This window comes from Podarcis tiliguerta (genome assembly GCF_965153285.1).
Source record: "Podarcis tiliguerta genome assembly, chromosome: 16".
NCBI classification, from domain to species: Eukaryota; Metazoa; Chordata; class Lepidosauria; order Squamata; family Lacertidae; genus Podarcis; species Podarcis tiliguerta.
The window spans coordinates 22,508,753-22,529,017 of NC_139549.1; the positions used below are offsets into that span (position 1 = coordinate 22,508,753).

General features: G+C 47.2%; 1 protein-coding gene across 3 annotated transcripts in view; it reads left to right on the plus strand.

The window, feature by feature from the left end:
- Positions 1–14,511: 14,511 nt before the first annotated feature.
- Positions 14,512–20,265, plus strand: part of CCDC60 (coiled-coil domain containing 60) — a 53,247-nt gene continuing 47,493 nt past the window's right edge. The window contains exon 1 of one of the 3 annotated variants that reach the window (XM_083417691.1): positions 14,512–16,183. In XM_083417691.1, coding sequence (XP_083273817.1) covers positions 15,899–16,183 — 285 coding nt within the window. In that variant the 5' untranslated portion in view covers positions 14,512–15,898. The remainder of the gene's footprint in view (positions 16,184–20,265) is intronic. The other 2 variants (XM_083417690.1, XM_083417692.1) reach the window with 2 other exon arrangements.

Genomic DNA, 20,265 nt, shown 5'->3' on the forward strand with positions numbered 1-20,265 from the left:
ATTTCCTCTGTACAGAGTAACCTCTGCAATTCATTTGAAAGAGGGACAGAGAGCATGTGCCTCCCCGCTAGACAGCCAGTGTCTTGTGTTGGTTAGTGTTGGACAATGACCTGGGAGACCAGGGGTTCAGATTCCCGCTTGACCTTGATGCTCACTGGGTGTGACCTTGGGGCAGTCAGCATCTCTCAGCCTAACCTACCTCACAGGGTTGTTGTGAGGAAGAAATAGGGATAGGAGGAGAACTGCCTGTCATGAATGCTTAAGCTGAGAGTCCTGCATTGCAGGGGGTCAGACTAGATGGCCCCTGGGGTCTCTTCCAACTCTACAATTCTATGATTCTATGTACACCACCTTAAGCTCTTTGGAGGAAAAGGTGGTATACGCAGTGCTTTTTTTCTGGGGGGGACACAGGGGTACACATACCCCTAAACATTTTGTGAATCTAAGTTTGGCCTCATTGAGGGGCAGTATCTCAGTAAGAGGGGACGCGGGTGGCGCTGTGGGTTAAACCACAGAGCTTAGGACTTGCAGATCAGAAGGTCGGCGGTTCAAATCCCCGCGACGGGGTGAGCTTCCGTTGCTCGGTCCCTGCTCCTGCCAACCTAGCAGTTTGAAAGCACGTCAAAGTGCAAGTAGATAAATAGGTACCACTCCAGCGGGTAGGTAAATGGCGTTTCCATGCACTGCTCTGGTTCGCCAGAAGCGGCTTAGTCATGCTGGCCACATGACCCAGAAGCTGTATGCCGGCTCCCTCGGCCAATAAAGCGAGATGAGCGCTTCAACCCCAGAGTCGGCCATGACTGGACCTAATGGTCAGGCGTCTCTTTACCTTTACCTTTTATCTCAATACGAGTAGGAAAATGAGAGTACCCATAAACATTTTTTAAAGAAAAAAAGCACTGGGTATACGTATAAGTAAAATAAATACCCTCCTTTTTTTCTCCAAAGAGCTCAAAGTGATGTGTGTGGTTCCCTCCCCGCCCCCACTCATTTAATCCCTACAACAACCCTTTGAGGTAGGTTTGACTAAGAGGCAGTGACTGGCCCAAGGATACCCAGCGAGCTTCTTGGCCGAGTGCGGATTTGAACCCTGCTCTTCCAGGTCCGAGTCCGAACTACTACACCACAGCAAGTAGCCTTGTGGGGTTTCAATGACTCACACATTTATCAGGGATTGGGGCAGAGTCTGAGGTTGTACCGACCACCACCACCCCTTCCCTGAGATGTTTCCAAGCAGTAAATTGAAGCCCTCAATAGTTCCTAAACCCTCACCTGAGAAAGAACCAAGTGGCCCTACTCTTTGCTCAGCAAACAAATGAAGGCCGGAAGATCAATTTCTCCCCAAGTTTCCTCAGAAATCTTTGCTTCAAAACAGCCAAGCCCAATCTCCTTCCCTCCTCTCGTCTCCTCTCTCATCCCTCTTTACCTCTCACCTCCTTCCCCTCCCTTTACACATGCAATTTGATTAATCCATAAGGATTAACCTCTCTTTAACTCCCTGATTAGCTGCATTTTAAAACTCCATTTGTTTTCCTTTTTCATCAAGACCCGCAATTTACATCGATATAGACATACTGCAATCTTTCGGAAATCAGTGCAAACTCTGGAGAGGCGTGACTGGAATCTCAATGGCATCTCGTATGCGATCAGGTTTTTCTTCCATTTTTTGTCCAAGGATGGAGAAACCTTTTTTCAGCCTGAGGGTCGCAATCCTTCCAAAGCAGCCTTCCCAGGGCCACAGGCCAGAGGTGAGCAAAGCCAGAGGCACAAGGGGACAGAGTTACCTCTGTCCAGTAGACTAGTTTGCAGGCAAACCCCTCTCAACCCTGCATCCAGGCAAGCAAGCGGGTTTGGTCCCACACCCAGACCACACAGTTAAAGCATATGGCTTCCTCCAAGGAATCCTGGGAAGTGCAGTTCACCCCTCACAGAGCAACCATTCTCTGTACTCTTAACCAACTACAATTCCCATAATTCTTTGCAAGGAAACAAGTGTGCTTTGCTGTATGGTGCAGATGTGACTGTTATCAGAGTTCAGGGACATATCCCAGGCAGGGGGTGAAATAAGGTGAAGCAAGGCCGGGGAGGGGTCTGGCCTGGGAAGAGTGCCAAGGACCAGGTAGAGATGCCTGGAGGGCTGACTTTGGGCCCTGAACCTGAGGTTCCTCACTGCTGGTTTACACACTCAAACAGAATACGCGTCAGGGACTGTGCTGAGGAGGAATGGTGGGAGCCACCCCTCCCCCTGATCTGGATTCTGAATGTTCCTAAGAGCAGGAGGACAGTATAGATTTGGAACAGTGGTTTGCAGAAGGGGATAATTCAGAAGGCAGAAGCTGGGAAATCCTGGATGGGGAACAGCTAGCAGAAGAAACAGAAGAAGAGAGAGAGTTAACAGATTCACAGTCTCTGGACAGCATTCACACACACACCCATCTCCAAAGACACAGAGTGCTCATAAAGTGTTAGAACAGAAAGCGCAGAGGGTACAGACTCAGATTACAAAACGTAGGAGTGATGTAGATTAATAGGGATGGAGGAGGTGTGAACCTTAATTGGGAGCACCACTATTCTGGGTGGACACTTTCCTTTGTCCTTTGCTGTGTTTATTAAAGAAACTAACTGGTAAGAATTCTTTTTGTTTGATCTGCTCATTTACGGCCACGGGGGAGGAAGTTGATTCCCCGAAGCCTGACAATAAGTGATAATTGTATGTGGGGCAGGGAATAAGCATTTTCCCTAGTTCATGTTAACCCAAAGTCATAATGGTGAAGAAGAAATCACTGTCACATTTTCCCAGCCCTTAAAACAACGTTGCGCACTACCCCAGTAGTTCAAAGCACTTACCCTGAGTTCAGTTTCTTTGGTATGAAGGTCAGCAGAGACTGTGGTGTGTTAAGGGTATCATACCCTCCAACACATTAAAGGCAAAAAAAACTGGGACACCATCTTCTGGGATGCCACCTTCCTGTTTTTTCTCGCGAAAGGACGGTGGCTATTTTGGGCACTGTGATCTTGAGCAATTTTGTGCTACGGTGTCTTAATCGCAGCCTGAAATTGCACTAGATTATGTTGCTCAAAATGGCCGCTGTCCTCTCACAAGAAAACCCCCCCAAGATTTCCCAGTTTGTTCGGGACACTTGCCGGGTATGGGATATATGATTTTATTTACACAGATATACCACCTGAGCAAGGGACGCGGGTGGCACTGTGGGTTAAACCACAGAGCCTAAGACTTGCCGATCAGAAGGTTGGCAGTTCGAATCCCCGTGACGGGGTGAGCTCCCGTTGCTCGGTCCCTGCTCCTGCCAACCTACCAGTTCGAAAGCACATCAAAGTGCAAGTAGATAAATAGGTACCACTCCGGCAGGAAGGTAAATGGAGTTTCTGTGCGCTGCTCTGGTTCACCAGAAGTGGCTTAGTCATGCTGGCCACATGACCTGGAAGCTGTACGCCAGCTCCCTCGGCCAATAAAGCGAGATGAACGCCGCAACCCCAGAGTCGGTCACGACTGGACCTAATGGTCAGGGGTCCCTTTACCTTTACCTTTACCACCTGAGCATAAGATGGAAGAGCTCACAGCATTAACACCCCAGCAGCTCTTGCTTCTCCATTCATCTCTGTGCCATCTGCTCCCAGCTAAGTGCTCACATATACCGCTGGTTATTGTTCTCTTACCTACTAGTTTGGTGAAGTGGTGGCAGGGAAGTGAAAGTGGAGAGGCCCACCCACTTATTTTATGGCACTCAGCAACTTCTTTGGTCATGCTGATTGTGGTGCTTAACTAGTCAGCCAAAGGCTTTGCCCTAGACCAGGGGTCTGCAACCCGCGGCTCCGGAGCCGCATGTGGCTCTTTTACACCTTTGCCGCGGCTCTGGGGCAGATACTAGCAAGGGGAGGAGGCACATTGTGCGCCCCGACACTCCCCACTGTGGCGGGCGCTGTACTGGCTGTGACGTCGCATGGGGGCGGGGCGTGCGTTAGTCATGCACCGTCCCGACGTCACCTTCCCGCCCGCCCGCTACACTGTAAGGGGCATGTACGCTGGTCACTGCATTGAAAGGGGGCATGTACGCTGGTCACTGTTTTGAAGGGGAGTGAAGAACACACACACACAAAAAGGTAACTTGTTAATTTAACGTTTATTTCTATGAGGAGGAGTAATTCTGAGGGGTCAAACAAAGAAATAATAAAAAAAAGTGACAAAAAAGTTATTTTTATAATGACGAGTTTTGCGGCTCCCGGTTTTTTTTCCCTTCGGAAACGGGTCCAAGTGGCTCTTTTTGTCTTTAAGGTTGCAGACCCCTGCCCTAGACAAAGGGACTGGTTTTGCAAGCTTGCTCTCACACATTCAGAGAATTGTAGAGTTCGAAGGGACCACAATCATCTAGTCCAACCTCTTGCAGTGCAGGAATTTATTACCCAATGCAGGGCTCGAATCCACGACCCCGGAGATTAGGATTCTCATGCTCTACCGACTGAGCTATCCCGAGTTCCGTACATCCTACCCCCATGGATACAGGAGCCGAAAAACTGGTCATTATCCAGACTGCCTCCCGAAACCACAACATCATGATTCCTCTTGCAACAGCAACAATTCTTCTCAAGTGAAGGCCTACATTCGCTGTGCCCTTAGATAACAGGAGTCCATGGCAGGACATGCTTTTGACTGCGCTGCCACCTGCCCTGACGACGACCGATCATCCTTGCCAGTCAACAAAACAAACAAACCCTGGTACCTAGGAGGCAAGGAAGGGAGGCTCTGCAGCGGGGTGACGTAGGGATCAGATCTGCCCAGGGTTGCTGAGGAAAGGCTAATTGGCACCCAGTTCCACAGTGAGGCAGCCTGCATTAGACTGTCTCTCTCTCTCTCTCTCTCTCTCTCTCTCTCCATTTACCATTGCAGAAAACAAATATTTTTACATCAAATTCCAGTATAGCGGTACCTCAGGTTACAGATACTTCAGGTTACAGATGCTTCAGGTTACAGACTCCGCAAACCCAGAAATAGTACCTCAGGTTAAAAACTTTACCTCAGGATGAGAACAGAAATTGCGTGGCGGTGGCGCAGTGGCAGCGGGAGGCCCCATTAGCTAAAGTGGTACCTCAGGTTAAAAACAGTTTCAGGTTAAGAACGGACCTCCAGAACTAATCAAGTTCTTAACCCGAGGTACCACTGTACCCAGTTTCGACCCCCTCCCCACTTTCTGCGGCTGCTTGTTTTATTATTTTCAATGCATATCCAAGTTAAACCTAATTACTATTTATCCAGTATTGTCAAAACTAGTTTTGTTTCACTGCACGTCTTTATATTAATCCAGCTAATAATTTAATACGTTTACAATAACTTTTTAGATATTCATAAATGATTTCCACTCTAACTTAAAAACTCTGTCTTCTTGGTTTCTTTTTTCTCCCAGTAAGTTCCGCCATTTTTGCGTACTCCAACAGTTTTTGCTGCCATTCTTCTTTGGTTACAACGTTATCTTCTTTCCATCTCTGGGCATAAATCATTCAGGTCTCCATGGTTGCGTACATAAATAAAATTTTGTATCCTTTAGGTATCTCTACCCCTATTATTCCCAACCAAAAAAAGCCTCTGGTTTCTTAGTAAAAGTTATGGCAGTCTGCATGTCTCTTGGTCTCATACAACCGTCTAAGGAATCTTTGCCCAGTTGCCTTTGGCAAAGCAGGCCGCACCCCTCAAATCACACACACACACACCCCAGCTTGTTTTCCAACATCGTCCGCTCAGCTGCCATGGAGACCACGATGCCACAAACACAACAGTGTCAGAAACGGAGCTGGCACAAAGCTTGCAGGACAGTGACCCGTCTAGTTCAGCATCCTGTTCTCACAGTGGCCAATGAGAGATGTCAATGACGGAAAATCTGCACTGAGTGCTGCACTCTCCCCTGTTGACTAGTGGTATTTTTGCACCTGCAGTTATAAGGATCCCCAGTTGGCAGCAAGTATTTTGCTTTTAATTAAGTGAGGGCTGAGGGATCAGCAGGAATGGCTCTTTTAAACATGCACTAAGAGGACAAAGGGCTCTTTAACTTAAAGGTAAAGGTATCCCTGACCATTAGGTCCAGTCGTGGCTGACTGGGTTTGCGGCGCTCATCTCGCTCTATGGGCCGAGGGAGCTGGCGTTTGTCCGCAGACAGCTTCCAGGTCATGTGACTAGCATGACTAAGCAGCTTCTGGTGAACCAGAGCAGCGCACGGAAACGCCATTTACCTTCCCGCCTATTTATCTACTTGCACTTTGACGTGCTTTCGAACTGCTAGGTTGGCAGGAGCTGGGACCGAACAACAGGAGCTCACCCCATTGTGGGGTTTCAAACCGCCGACCTTCTGATCGGCAAGTCCTAGGCTCTGTGGTTTAACCCACAGCGCCACCCGCGTCCCTCTTTAACTTACTCATCCCCATCTGGGACAGCAATGAAGGCTCAGGCAAAGTTTAAGAGCATAAAAAGAGCCTGCACGATCAGGCCAATGGCCCTTTCAGTCATCATCCTGTTCTCACGGTGGCCAACCAGATGCTTCTTGGAAACAATCAAACAGCGTCCGAGCACAAGAACAGTACATGCACAGAAAATAGTAGATCAAAGCTGATGCAGATCCCTAATTATCATTATTGCATAATGATAAAGTTATTGTATAATCTTAGAAGAGGTGTGGCTGTGAAGGGGCCCGGCTGTGGTTACCGTGAAGGGACCGTACACTTCTGAATTTGCCACTACGCCACCAGGACCGAAAACAACTTGACTGACTGCTACACCACGCTTCTGGGAATCTGTTTTGCCGACATCCCCTTTCTTTGATCTTAAGTAGCACAATGATTTTGACATCAAAGCTAATTCCCAAAGCTCATTTATCCAATCTCTACTCTGAGGTATTATTAAAGCTTTCCAGTTTGTTCCCTGAGTAAATGGCAAGCTTACAGCCACGATCATGTAAGAGGTTAGTTCTCTGTATTCTCTATTTATTGATTGAAAGGTGTAATTTAACAACAGTAGTAAGGGATCCAATGCCTGGCTGCTTCAGATCAATATACGGAAACCATTATCTTTCCCTCATAGGCAGGGCTTTTTTTTTCAACCGGAACTTGCCGGAATTCAATTCTGGCACCTCTCAAGTGGGCACCATTGTCATTATAAGAGAACAAGGGAGGTGTTCTGGCACCTTTTTTTCTAAAAAAAATTAGCACTGATTATTGTTATAAAACCATCACGGTTTTAGAGGCAGAGTGTTTGAGGACCGAGACATTTGCAGGGAAACCAAAATGCTTGTTCACAAAGCTATTGTACTACCAACCTTACTGTATGCTTCTGAAATGTGGACCACCTATAAACACCATCTCTAACTCCTCAAAAGATTCCATCAACGGTATCTCTGAAAATTTTTACACATCACTTGGGAAGACAGGCGAACTAATGTCAGTGTACTGGAAGAAACAAAGATCACCAGCGTCGAAGCAATGATTCTTCAACATCAACTTTGTTGGACTGGTCATGTTGTTCGGATGCCTGATTATTGTCTTCCAAAGCAACTACTCTTATTCCAAATTTTAAAATGGAAAGCGTAATGCTGGTGGTCAACAAAAGGGGTTTAAAGACTCTCTCAAGATAAATCTAAGAAAATGTAGTATAAACACCGACAACTGGGAAACACTGGCTTGCGAGCGCTCCAATTGGAGATCAGCCTTTGCCAAAGGTGTCATGGGCTTTAAAGACACTCCAACTCAGGACGAAAGGGAGAAACGAGGTAAGAGGAAGGCATGTTTGGCAAGCCCTCGCCATGATCAACTCCTTCTGGAAACCTATGTCCCCACTGTGGAAGGATGTGTGGATCCAGAATTGGCCTCCACAGTCACTTACAGACTCACTGTTAAACCCGTTTTTATGGAAGACAATCTTACTCGGCTACGAGTCATCACCAAAGAAGAATAAGAGGCCTCTCACCTTTCCAGAGGTTGTTTCTCAGAGTGTGTTTCAGATGGACTTCTGGAAGGAGTCCATCTGGCTCTCTGAACCTCTCTCTAGGCACTGCTCATAGGGACAAACTGAACACAAAATGCATAACATGATGCACGATGTGAAGCAAGTGCATTACGTGCTGCTTAAAACTTCTAGAGCAAAAGGACCTCGATGCGAATTTGCTTATGTGCAAATTTAAAGCAACTTGTACACCATACATTTAAAGCACTTTTAGCTGTCGTGGCTTTTCCTCAAAGCATCCTGGGAAATGAAGCTTGTTAAGGGTTCTGAGAGTTGTTAGGCGACACCCCCGTTCCCTTCACAGATCTACAATTCCCAGAGTTCTGTTGGAAGAGGGACTGATTGTTAAACCACTCTAGGAATGGTAGCCCTGTGAGGGGAATGGGCATCTCTCAAACACCCTTAACATCCTACAGTTCCAAGGATCCTTTTATATATTACGTATCCTTATTCTACAACTGTGTTTTGCCTGTTTCTCTTTTAATGTGAACTGCTTTGAGAACAGAAGCATAAAAGGTAAAGGTACCCCTGCCCGTACGGGCCAGTCTTGACAGACTCTAGGGTTGTGCGCCCATCTCACTCTAGAGGCCAAGGGCCAGCGCTGTCCGAAGACACTTCCGGGTCACGTGGCCAGCGTGACATCGCTGCTCTGGCGAGCCAGAGCTGCACACGGAAACGCCGTTTACCTTCCCGCTAGTAAGCGGTCCCTATTTATCTACTTGCACCAGGGGTGCTTTCGAACTGCTAGGTTGGCAGGCGCTGGGACCGAACAGCGGGAGCGCACCCCGCAGCGGGGATTCGAACCGCCGACCTTTCGATCGGCAAGCCCTAGGCACTGAGGCTTTAACCCACAGCGCCACCCGCGTCCCAACAGAAGCATACATGGGAAATAAATTTAGCAGGGCTATTCCAAAGAGCAAATTTCTAGCCTTCAGGGTTACAGCAACACACTTGGAAGCAGGTACGCAAGGGCCACTGAAGCAAGCCAAAGGAAGTGCTGAATAAGATTTCTAGGGCAGGGAGAGGCAGTTTCACTGCCCTCGCTCCTCCTTACGATTAGAATCAGCAGCATTAAGTATGCAACCTAGAAAGAAAATTGCAACTTGCTTGATTGCCATAATTCATATTGGTCGTTTGAGGGCCTTCTTCATGTGCCTCCTCCACAGAGGTCAGCTCTACAGTTGTGGGATGCTTTCCCCAGGCAGGTCCAGGGAGGTTTGTGGCAACTTTAGGCGCCAGGCGAAAACGGTCCTCTTTAACCAAGCCTTTGGCTAATCAACATCCGATGCCCTTTTAAAAGTGTTGTGGGAGGAGAAGGAACATTTTACCATATGTGGTGGGAATGTAAAAAAATGAAAAACTTCTGGGAAATGATATATAATGAGATGAAAAAAAATATTGAAATATACATTTACTAAGAAACCAGAAGCATTATTACTTGGCATTGTAGGAGATGATATAAAAAGAAAGGATTGTAAATGATTTTTATATGGAGTGACGGCAGCAAGAATATTATTGGCACAAAAATGGAAGCAAGAAGAATTACCGACAAAAGAAGAATGGAGGATGAAACTGATGGACTATGCAGAATTAGATAAATTAACAGGAAGAATCCGAAATCTGCGGGACCAGAGATTCACAGAAGACTGGCATAAATTTACGGACTATTTGGAAAGTAATTGTGATGATCAGATTACACTTGTAGGTTTGCAAGAAGTTTTGTAAGGTGGACTATTTGAAATATTGTAAAAAAACAAAACGGTAATGAAGGGGACTGTTAGTTATGATAATTAAAGGCAATAGAAATTTAAGAAATGCAGAATTAGTGATAAGAACGGAGGATCATCAGAGGGGTTGATGGAAGTCCAAAAAGATTTTATAAGAAGTGAAGTTTTGTTGTATGAATGATAATTAATATGTAAAAATTAATAAAAAATAAAAAGTGTTGTGGGAGGGGGGTGTTAAAGAAAAAATAGGGGGTCTGGCTTTTGCTGCCCAACTCCCCAAGGGACTGAGTCCCCCTAAGTCCATGACTGGTCAGAGATGAATGGATGGCGGCAAGATTCATAGAAAGCAAGGCAGATATTTATTTTTCCGATTGCAACATAGTTCCCTCCCCTCCTTGCAAGAAGGTAGGAAAGACCCTGAAGAATGGTGGGCAAGCCCCTATAAAGACTTTGGAATTCCCACCATGATGCTTCACAGGGTGACTTCAGGCCAGGCACTGCCTCTCAGCCTAACCTACCTTGCAAGGTTGTTGTTTGGATTAAATGAGGAGGGGAGCGAACCATGCAAACCACCTTGAGTTCAATTAATAATAAAGAATAATACAGTGGTACCTCTGGTTATGAACTTAATTCGCTCCGGAGGTCCGTTCTTAACCTGAAACCGTTCTTAACCTGAGGTACCACTTTAGCTAATGGGGCCTCCCGCTGCCACTGTGCCGCTGGCGCAGGGTTTCTGTTCTCATCCTGAGGTAAAGTTCTTAACCTGAGGTACTACCTCCGGGTTAGCAGAGTCTGTAACCCAAAGTGTTTGTAACCTGAGGTGTTTGTAACCCAAGGTACCACTGTAAATAAAATAATAAAAATAATAGTTGGGATTCAACGCCACACTGTTATGAATGTTCCATCTTTCACAAATCTTGCCACTTGCCAGATGGAACCATCCCCCCTCTTCTCCCCCCCCCCATATGCTGTTCTGGGGGTTCTCCCAACACTCCCCCCCCCATTTCAGGGGTGTAACGGAGAAGAGGAAGCCCCATTGTGCAAGGAAAAGTCCTCCCACGGTGCTTTCACTGATGGTGCACACAAGGTGAATCTCGCCCGGTATCCACAGCCTTGCTCAGGGTAACTTCCTCATGTAAAGATGAGAGTCGAGGGAGCAAAAATGTTTTTGAACATTTGGTAATAACGTTTGTCAAAGAGCCAGCTGATGACTGCGTTCCTTTGGTATGCTCTCTTACGGCATTTGTTCTGATGACGCCCCTGGAGCCCTGGAACAATTTCACGAACACAAAACTTTCCAAGTACATTAAGAACCTGTCAGAGACTTCACCGTAACAGCTTTTCATCTTCAAGTACCCACCAGGGTTGCCTCCAGACTGTCACTGTTCTGCAGGAGCGGTTCAGTCACATGCCAGAAACTTAAGTTCGCACAATTAAAGCATATTACCCGCTGCCTTGTGGGACATCTTCAGCGGAAGAAAAGGCTAAGGAGTAAACTATGGTTGCCATATTTCAAGAGGTGAACAAAGTTGTTGAGCTTTTCGGGGTCCCCCAAAAGAGGACGTGTCTGGGAATTCCCGAACGTATGGCAAGCCTAGAGTAAACGCCACACACAGCCTTTCTCAACCTGTGGGTCCCCAGATGTTGTTGAACTACAACTCCCATCACCCCTAGCTAGCAAGACCAGAGCTCAGGGATGATGGGAGTTGTAGTCCAAAATCTCAGGAATCACAGGTTGAGAACCGCTGCATCTGGAATGGAGTCCCTAAGATGGTTGGATGGCGTCTTGTACACCTCCTTCCAGTAATTCCAGCTGCCAAGCTGGTGCCAGACATACTGCTCTGCTTTCCTTTCGACAAGCAGAGACATCACCTTGCCAACAAAGGTCCTTATAGTTAAAGCTATGCTTTACCCAGTAGTGATGTATGGAAGTGAGAGCTGGACCATAAAGAAGGCTGATCGCCGAAGAATTGATGCTTTTGAATTATGGTGCTGGAGGAGACGCTTGAAAGTCCCATGGACTGCAAGAAGATCAAACCTCTCCATTCTGAAGGAAATCAGCCCTGAGTGCTCACTGGAAGGACAAATCGTGAAGCTGAGGCTCCAATACTTTGGCCACCTCATGAGAAGAGAAGTCTCCCTGGAAAAGACCCTGATGTTGGGAAAGATGGAGGGCACAAGGAGAAGGGGACGACAGAGGACAAGATGGTTGGACAGTGTTCTCGAAGCTACCAGCATGAGTTTGACCAAACAGCGGGAGGCAGTGGAAGACAGGAGTGCCTGGCGTGGTCTGGTCCATGGGGTCACGAAGAGTTGGACACAACTAAATAACAACATCATATTGGTGGAACTTAGAAGGGGGTCGTTGTCTGGGCACCCCAGGACCTACATGCACTGCCCAGGCTTTCACCCCAATGAGGTCATTTCAGTGCTGCAGATGCAGCAAAAACAATGCAGGAGACAGCAGTTATGAGTTACTGGTCTCTGCAGCCACTTCAGGCGCTGTGATTCTCCAGAGGTTGGACTTCACCGCCAGAGGCACACTCCATTGTCTCTCGAGACGACAACAGCAAAACTTTCATCCCCCGTTGAAAGCATCATAGCTCAGTAGTACGGCAACTGTGAATTGCACTGGGGGGCGTAGAACTGTAAAAAGGAAAAGGACTCTTGGGTACCTCATACACAGATACCTCTGCCCCACAAAATATCGATGTAGATCTTTTTCCCAGCCTTTTGAATTAACCTCCCCTACTGCCGGAATTGCTGAAAAAGAAGCATTTGAGAGATTTAACACAGGAGTAGTGTGTTGACACTTTAATATCTCTGCAGAGGTTCTGGCTTGATTTTTGTTTTGGCTCTTAAGATTCTGTTTTCCCATAAGCTGTTATTGAAATCTGATTGAAATGCTAACATTACTCCACTGCAAAGAACTGTTTTTATGTTTTCGCATATTGTTGACATGTCCATGGACAAAAGCACATTTTTAAAAAAATAATAATAATTGCTGTCATTCTGAACACGATTTCAGTTGCAGAAAAGTTCTTTACAGATTAAAGTCTGATCTAATCTGGGCTGTCTGAGTGTCTGTCAACGGCAGTAGCACTGGTTGGGTCAGGGAACCATAGGATGATGTTTTGCAATATATATTTTACTGCCTTTTTATATAAAAAAGTGCAAACCCTCTAGAGAACTTTTATTATTGTTTGATATATATGAAATGCTGTGAATAAATAAATCTCCCTGTTATTATATTGGCAGGTGCAGATAATCAATGCTATATTGGGGCCTCCCCAGCTGCAGAAGGATGCCCCCACACCAGCAAGAGGATTTATTTACCACCCCCCTCCCAGTCAGTGGCGTAGCGTGGGGGGTGCAGGGGGGGCCGGCCGCACCGGGCGCAACATCTGGGGGGGCGCGCTCGCAGCTCTCTGCCCCTACCTGGCTCACTCACTCTCTCTCACTGCAGTGCTGGCTGTGCGAATCCGATCCGAGCCGCCGGGTCGCCGCCCACTGTGGAGGGGAGGGTGCCAGGCGTGCGGTGCGGTGTGGAGAGAGAGCGAGGGACTATCTGGGGGAGGGACAGTGCAGCGGGGGGGGGCGCAAATTACTTGCCTTGCCCCGGGTGCTGACAACCCACGCTACGCCACTGCTCCCAGTTCAGCTCAAGTTTGTTAACAAGCCCACAGACCTCCAGATTCTACCTGCCCCCCCCATACCCAACTCCATATACTGAGGAGAAAAGAGGCTCAAACGTACAAGTAGCTTATTGAACGTTTTCATTTTAAAAAAATTGCTCCCATGGAGCTTTCTCCTCTCCTCTCCTCTTGTAAAGCCATCCAAGGTGGTGGCCATCAGTGCCTCCTGTCCTGTGGCAGTGAGTTCCATAGTTCAACTATGTTCTGTGTGAAGGAGGACTTTCTTTTTATCTGTCTTGAATCTGCCAACATTCAGCTTCACTAAACGTCCACAAGATCTAGCCTTAGGAGGGAGGAAAAGAACTCCCCCACCCACCCATATTTTCGAGTTAGAAAAAAGGTAAAAGAGGTTCTTTCCCCCCAGTCTCCACCTTTAAACGAATACAAGCACAGCTTGGCTTGAAGAAAAATTCTGTGAAAGCCAAAGTCTGGTTTACTATTTTGGGTACGCCCCAATAAACACCACTGTCTCAAGCAGCAGATCTCACCGAACTACCAAAGAAGGAACTTTGCAACTGTAGCAAAGGAAGCACGCAAGTGTAGAAGAGGGGAGGAAAGGAGAGAATCTACACCAGGGGTCAGCAAATTTTTTTCAGCCGTGGGCCGGTCCACTGTCCCTCAGACCTTGTGTGGGGTGGGGTGGACTATATTTTGGAGGGGGGAAATGAACAAATTCCTATGCCCCACAAATAACCCAGAAATGCATTTTAAATAAAAGGACACATTCTACTCATGTAAAAACACGCTGATTCCCGGACCGTCCACGGGACAGATTTAGAAGGCGATTGGGCCGGATCCAGACCCCGGGCCTTAGGTTGCCTACCCATGATCTACACGTATATCCACTTCCACGCATGGGCGTAGCCAAGTGGGGGGCAGGGAGGGGCAGATGCCCTCCTAAATCAATAAAATTCAGAAAAAATACATAGCAAATTGAGGTTCTGCCTCCCCCCAAAGACTCCAACAAAAATCCTGGCTACGCCCATGCTTCCACGGGCCCTTCTATTCTCACCAATACGTAATTAAAATAAACCACATGAGGTCATTTAAAAGAAATTACAACGAACTGGGGAGAGAAAGTCATGAATAGAAAGTTCTTGTTTCAATTCCGCCACGAGGGATTCTCAGTTTAGGACGCGATCTTACCGAGCGATAGGATCGCCCATCTCATCCATTAAAGTGAGGGCAAAATTGTAAGGGCGGAAACAGCTTCAGCGAGCCGCCGCTGCCATGGCTACGGAAAGCGACGAGCGACCATTCCCAGCCGGCGCCGGAGCGTTCCCAAGCGGTTGCCAAGGGCAACAGGCGACGCCTTTTCCTCCCCGCTCCCTTCCCACTGTGAGCGTTCCAGCTGGGGCTGAGAAGGCGCTCAAGTTCTAGATGGGGGGAAGGCCTTGAAAGCGACGTGGGGGGGGGTGTTGTTCCGGGGTGGGGGAGGGTTTGTGGGGTTCGGGAGGAGGGTTAGGGTCTTTTAAGGGTGTGTTTCACTTCATGAAACCGCCCTCTCTGGGACTGAGCTTGGTTGTAAATAAACCACTCAGTGAGAAGGGTCGTCCCAGTTAGGGCTTTCTGAAAGAGAGGAGGGGGCTGGGAAAGAAGTCTCAAGTTCAGGGGGGTCTTTATAGCAAAGAGGGTTCAGTGGGGGTGATGCCAGCTGGCGACTGGCGTTGGGAATCTCAAACAGGAAATGGTCGAGAAGTCTTAGGGACTAGAATCTTGTCCTGTTTTTAAAAGGTGGGGTGTATTTGGGCCTCGAGTTTGCACTCTAGAAAAAAAGGGGCAATCAGTGGGGTTGGTTGGTAGGGAAAACTTGGGGGTTTGAATCTATTTAAAAAGAAAAGAGGATCATTTGAGCTGAGATCTGGTTGTCTTTAGCAGTAGGAAGATTGATCGGTAGGGCAGTAGAGTGGCCTCAGGAAGGTCTGGATTTGTGTTGCGGTGAGGCTACACCCACCCATCCCAGGGCCTGTGTTTAGCAACTTCTTAAGAGAAATGATGAGCCGGGTTGTTTGAGACTTGTGGCAGTTCTGAGTTGGATCTGAAGGGGAATCGTGCAGCCTTGCTGGCATTTTAATTGCGGGCAGTTGCTGTCAGTCAGCCCTGGACAAAGACGAGGCTGTCAAATCTGCCTTGCCTTTTCAATTAGTTACCTTTCTTTGGGTTCCCAAGGCACAGAGATGTTTATACCTAAGTTCCTTGCAGCAGCCCGACTTGCTTAGTGGAATCATGGTCCTAGTTTGATGTGAATCGAAAGCGGGGGTTGTGTGTTGGTTGTTATTTCCTACTTGCGAGTGGCTAAAAAACAACAACCCCAAATCCGCAGCCTTTATCTTTTGAAGCTGCATTTTATCCTTCCAGGCGCTGTTTGTGGTGTGAGAAAGGGTACCGTTATAGTAACCGAAACGAAGGTTCAGAGGCCGGGTTAAAGGAGTGGTTTTCCCTAGGAAGCGAGGTGGCTCTACCACACCGTCAATATGCCTATGCACCCGAAGTCAGACCCCCGTTATTTTGTTGTGATCCGGCCTCTGCCCATTCCCAGCCAGAAAGGCCTCAAGGTCCAAGCTCGAAGCAACACCATCTACAACTGCTGGGATGTCACGAGAGAGCAGGTCTTCCGGGAGAACTACCATCGGAGAATCAAACAGCTCACGCAACAAGGCTACTTTACTCCCAGCTGGAAGCCCTATCAGGATTTTGGGGACCCTCTTTACCTCGATCCGAGGAAACTCACCCTCTACGGTCTCGGACAGCTCCCGCTGGTAAGCACAGTGCTCTCTTAGTATGTTCTTTGCTTGTGATATTAAAAAGTAGGTAGTGAACCTCATTAAGCCATAGAAACCGCACACTGAGGTCCAGCTCTGAGGGTCTTCTGGTGGTTCACGCACTGCAAGATGTGATGTTACAGGGAACCAGGCAGAGGGCCTTCTCAGTGGTGGCACCCGCCCTGTGGAACGCTCTCTCATCAGATGTCAAGGAATAGATTTTTTTATTCTGCCTTTAATCTGTTGGAGCTGCCCAGAGTGACTGGGGAAACCCAAAATAGCGGTCAACTGCAAAGGAGATTCGGATATTTAATTTGGCACATTTTACTTGAGAATCTTCTGCTATTCTGTTTTATGCAACAAACAATCTTAGTAGTTGTGACCGTGGTTTATATTGTATGTGTTGTGCCTGATGATTTTTATGGTTATTGCTGTTTTTCCTTTTGTTATTTTTCCAAATGATGCCATGGCCTATGGCTAGCACAATAAAAGTTGATGATGATGACGACTGGGGAAACCCAGCCGGATGGGCGGGGTATAAATAATAAATTAGTATAATATTATTATTACATGTGAGACATGATTATTACAGCAGGTAGCACTGGTTGCGAGGTTCTGAATCCTGGGCAAAGAGACTTGAAGAGGCCCCTGGGCCTGAGTTTTAAAGGTTTATCTAAAGGGCTTTCAAGTTTAAAAAAGAGCTACCTTCGCCCCTGTGATCTTGCCTGCATGTTACAGAGGCACTGCAGTATGTTTGCCACTAAGATAAGGGGGAGGCTTTTTGGTGGTGGCTCCACTGCTGCAGAATTCCCTTCCAACCTAACTGCACATGTCCTCAAACAGGCCTGTACCTGTTCCAGGCTGCCTTTCCGTAGCAGTGCTTTTGTGTTGCTGCTTTCTGAGCCTCTTAGGATTTGTTGCTTCTAATGTATCGTAATATTTCCCATCTGAATAAAGGTGCCTCCTTGTGAGGGCTGCATGCAAAAAGGTGGCCGATAAATACTTGAATACCAACAACAACAATGGAAGGCCAGTTAAAAGAGTGTTATAGAAGCAAATAAAGGTGAAATTTGGGGGATCCGTATAGATAAAAACAGGGTCTGATTTTATATGGCAGGGAAATCCTGGGCTAAAAAATACCTCTTTACAAGGCATCCAAAGCAATTTATAGTTGTTCTTTCATATATATCGTATTTTTCGCCCCATAGGATGCACTGGCCCATAGGACACACCAAGTTTTTTTTGGGGGGAAATAAAGAAAAAAAAATTTATTTCCCCCCCAGGCGCTTGTGGGGCCGGCAGCAGGGAGAAGCGTTCTTCTCCCCGCCGCCTGCCTGCAGACCAGGTCCGGGGACAGCAGGAAGATGCGCTGCGCCTCCCAGCTGTCCCCGGAGCTTGCGGGGCTGGCGGTGGGGAGAAGCACGCGTCTTCCCGCCATCAGCCTCCAAACCACATCGGGAGACAGCGGGATGGCTGCGTTCCGCCTCCCCGCTGTCCCCCGACCTTGTGGGGCTGGCGCTGCGGCTCTCCTGAAGCCTGGAGAGCGAGAGGGGTCGGTGCGCACCGACCCCTCTAGCTCTCCAGGCTTCAGCGAAAGCCTGCATTCGCCCCATAGGACGCACACACATTTCCCCTTCATTTTTGGAGGGGGGAAAGTGCGTCCTATAGGGCGAAAAATACGGTAGATACCAGGAACCTCTTTCTGGCTGATTAATGGAACAGGACGATTTGTGCCCCTCAGAGAGCCTGCGTTGTCGGGTTCAGAAACTCAGGTGTGAGTTTGGGGTCAGCCACCCTCAGTGCTGGCCTAGCCCCAACATTTCCCCTCCATGTTTAACTCGGTTTTTAGAGTACAGCGCCTTTAGCCTACTCTTGAAAGTGCCTGCTGAATGCAGTCGGTTCTCGCCCCCCTCTCTTCCGCATCTGTCCCCGAATGGCCCAGCAGAGCCCTGTTAGTATTCATTTAAGGACTGTGAAATGACCCATTTTGGTTTTAGAATCCTGGCTTCTGCTCTCCAGAGATGGGCGTGCATTAGGCAGGCAGCTCTGATTCATTGAAAATCAAGGAACGTTGCGTCCCCAGACAGGCTTTTTGATTACCTGAGTGTTCCAAGCTCTGTGTTAAAAGGTCTGGTTTGATTCCTTAGTGAGCCGGCACAGGGGGATATTAGTCCCCTTTTTATCCGTTCAGAGAGTTAATTGCCATGGCAAGCTTGTCTGCGATACCCAGGAGCCGGCTTGTTGACTTCTTCCAAGTAAAGAAAGGTGACTTTTTCCTCTCTCTCTTTTTTTCCCTCTCTCTCTTTTTCTTTTTTGGACACACTCAAAACATTTCTGTTCTTTTCAATTTGGAGCATCATGGATGCTTCAAGCCTGCTCTGCGCTTGTAATCAGACACCGCTGGGTAATTGTGTGCTATACAGAAAGAAGATGGGTAATGAGATGGGTAACTACATCTATCCAGGAAGAAAATGGAGCCATTTTTGTTGACTGGCGTAATTTCTGCACCTGTAGTTAGATCCCTCAGTTGGCAGGCTTTGAATTAAGTGGGGGCTGTGGGGTCAAGTAGCCGTGGCTCATTCCCGCATGTGCTAAGAGGACAAAAGGCTCTTTAGCCTACTATTTCTTGGTCAGAACAACAGTGCAGCTGTACCTTGGAAGTCGAACAGAATCCGTTTCAGAAGTCTGTTCGACTTCCAAAATGTTCAAAAACCAAAGCACAGCTTCTGATTGGCTGCAGCTAGCTCCTGCAGCCAATCAGAAGCCCCGCCGGACGTTCAGCTTGCAAAAATAGTTCACAAACTGGAACAATCACTTCCGGGTTTGCGACATTCGGGAGACAAAACGGGAACTAAGCTGTTTGACTTCCAAGGAACGACTTTAGAGGCTTTGGCAGACATTTTATTGCATGCTGTTTCGTTTATTTACTTAAAGGATTTATATACTGCTGAATTTTCAAAGCCTTTAATCAGTTTGCACAATATATGCATTAAAATTACCAGTCATAGCAGATATTATTATTAGAAAAGATCTTGAAAATAAAACTGCTGAGTCTCTGAGAATTCTTGGAGAGCAGGTAAGGTCCCTGCAAACTAGAGGCATGCAAATGTTGTCCCCATCTTCAAAAAGGGGAAGAAGACTCAACCACATGATTTCGATATCAGGAAAGGTCCTAGAACAGATAATTAAATATTCCGTCTGTGAGCATTTAGAGAAGGATGCTGTGATTACTAAGACTCAGCATGGATTTCTCAATGCCAGACCAATCTCATTTCTTTTTCTTTTTTTGATAGAGTTACAGCTTTGGTGGAGCAGGGGGATGCTATGGGCACAGTGTATCTTGATTTCAGTTGGAATTAACAGGTACTTGTTGGAAAGTAGTAAAAAAGGGGGAGCTATGAGGGGAGGAAGGTTAGTAAATTTTGTATGCCCATTTGCAAGGCTGAGTTTAGCTGCCAGAGTGTCTGGGAGATTCAGTTTGGCTAGGGTGTAAAGGAGAATAATTTGGACCCCTAGTCATCTTGGGTGAACTTCATTTCCCAGTAGATTCTGGGTCGGAGAGGGTAACCCTTAAGCAAGTTTAAGTTGGCGTGGTGCAGGTACTGTATGCTCAAAGGGTTTGTCTTCAGCAGCATCAAACCCACAATCAGAGGCATACGGAGATCATTATATTCCCATATGTTTCAATCTCTGTCAAAGGCCGCTTGTTATGTCTCCCAGACTTTAAGACAGGGAGAGAGATATGTCTGAAGTTGTTGACAACTGAACCATCCCCGGGATCAAGGCTGTTTTGGCTTTTCACTGCACAACTGGCACACACTTCCCTAACACTTGGCCATTTGCTCTGTGTAATTAAAGCCCGCCGTTGTCTGTGGGCAAAGTTCAGAAGTGGCCTGGAAAAATGAGCTCATTTTTAAACCATCATCAGAGCTATTTCTAGAGAATGGCTTTGTCCTTCGGTGTCATCAAGCAGCCAGCCATAGCAGTTAGCCATGACAGTTATCTATGAAAAACGAGAAATGGGAGACTCCTTATCCAAGGGTATGTAACTCACGCCTTGGGTCTGTTTGTTTTCCTGA